This window comes from Echinops telfairi, unplaced genomic scaffold (assembly GCF_000313985.2).
Source record: "Echinops telfairi isolate 266 unplaced genomic scaffold, ASM31398v2 ScPeMD7_7417;HRSCAF=8455, whole genome shotgun sequence".
Taxonomy (NCBI): Eukaryota; Metazoa; Chordata; class Mammalia; order Afrosoricida; family Tenrecidae; genus Echinops; species Echinops telfairi.
In genome coordinates, this window is record NW_022111317.1 from 4,465,451 (window position 1) to 4,467,398 (window position 1,948).

The 1,948-nt window shown below is 53.2% G+C and overlaps 1 protein-coding gene across 1 annotated transcript in view; it reads left to right on the forward strand.

Annotated features, from left to right (window-relative positions):
• Positions 1 to 557, forward strand: part of SLC29A2 (solute carrier family 29 member 2) — a 9,874-nt gene extending 9,317 nt beyond the window's left edge. Inside the window, exon 13 of the mRNA XM_045297157.1 lies at positions 503 to 557. Coding sequence (XP_045153092.1) covers positions 503 to 557 — 55 coding nt within the window. The remainder of the gene's footprint in view (positions 1 to 502) is intronic.
• Positions 558 to 1,948: the final 1,391 nt, after the last annotated feature.

The window sequence follows — 1,948 nt, forward strand, 5'->3', positions numbered from 1 at the left end:
GTCTAATAACACCCCGTTGTTTGCACGATGCTTCCTCCGCGCCTTCTGTTCTCTTGGTTTCTGTGAGCTGGAGGGGGGGCTGATTGTCCCCCCAAAGCCCTGAGAGGGATGGGCAGCCCTGTGCTGGGCCCCCTGGACTTCACAATGGCCAGGGGGCAGTAGTGGATGAATCAGCCCCTGAGCCCTCTCTGGCATCCTCTGCCCGCCCAGCACTGCTCCCTCAGAAGTTCAGCCCCCAAGGGGGCAGGGATTGGGCAGAAGGAGGAATGGCCTGCCTCACCACACATGTATGACCGCTGGCTTCTTAGACTTGGTATCACAGCTCTACTGACTCCTGGGTCTAGGAGATTCTCAGCTCAGGGACCCAGGTTCAAAGGATGTACTCCACTCAGATCACTGGGTTCAGCTGCACCTTTGGGAAGCTCAGGGTGAGGACCCTAGTAGACCAGCATGAGAGGAGCTGAAAGTTTGCTATGCCCCCTTCTCCACCTGTTGTCTGTAGTACCCCAAAGCCTCTAGACCTACCAGATCTACTGGGGCAGGACAGAGATACCTAGGCAACTCTGGGACAGGGTACACCGTCTCATCAGTGGAGGGCACAGCAGAAAGGATGCCCAGTCCTCAAACCGATTCCTCCTCCCTGGGAGCCCAGACCACTGCATCCAGTCGGGGTGCAGCTGACTTGGAATGTTGGAAGAAAATCCTTGGGGCTTTGCTCCTCCCCCTCCTGACACCCAGCCCCCCAGTCCTGTTGTGGTTGCCCACAGATTTGGAACTGGCTCTGTGTGGTGGGACACAAGTGCGAGGCCCAGTCTTTGCCACATCATGGGCAGGGTCAGCACTGGCTCCAATTCTGCACATTGTGTGGATTTGAGGCCTGGAAGCTACAGCACCTCTACCTATCTTACCACCCAAACCTGCTGCCATAGTGAACTCTGATTAATCATGACCCCCAAGGAGCAGCTGGCGGGTTTGAACTGCCAACCTCACGACTATAATGACACACACAGTCAACAGCCCCAGCCACTGAGCAACTTCAGGGTCCATTCCAACTAGCACCCATTCCAGTCGTTCAGCTTTGTATGGGGATGACCACCGCTGATTGGCCCAGGGCTGCCTGTTAAGCCAGGGCAGCCACTGATTGGTTTGTGAGGAGCGAATCAAGTCTTCTCCCTCGGGGTAATGCCCAGGAGGCCCTGGGCATATTGGAAGAAACTTACTCAAGGGGCAGAGATGGCAGCTTCATTGTGACTTTTAATTGTTTACATAGTTAATTCCACACTGAGTTTTACCTCATTTTAAAATATATCTGTTTTCAAACAGAGAGTGAGAAATTACATCGTATCTGCTCAGATCCGTGGAGAATTGGATTTCAATTTCTGATCCCAAGCCTTACCTGCCCTGCTTCCACCGAAAATCTCCATTCAGGGCAGCCACGCGGCCACGTGCTGGATTCAGACAGGAATCCAGAGAATTCCTTCCCTGCTCGGAGCCCGGGGGCCCCCTTCAGGTGGCAGGTGGTTCTGCGAGCTCCGGAGACGGGGACTCCAAAGGCCAGGCTTTCTGCACCCACAAAACGACAAGTCTCAGAAACCCTGTGCGATCCGGCTGGGGTCGACTGCATGGCAGGGAGCTCGGTTTCCTTAGTCAGGCGGTGCAGTGGCTACTAGTCGGACTGCTAACCTCAAGGTCAACAGTTTGAAACCACCGGCCACTCTGAGGAAGAGAGACAGGGGTTTCTTTTTATAATAATTTGATTGGGGGCTCTTACAGCTCTTATCACAATACATGCATACATCCATTGTGGCAAGCACATTTGCACATTTGTTGCCATCATCATTCTCAAAACATTTTCTTTCTACTTGAGCCCTTGGTATCAGCTCCTCATTTTCCCCTCCCATCCCACTCCCCCTCCATATGAACCCTTGATAATTTATAATTCTTTTCC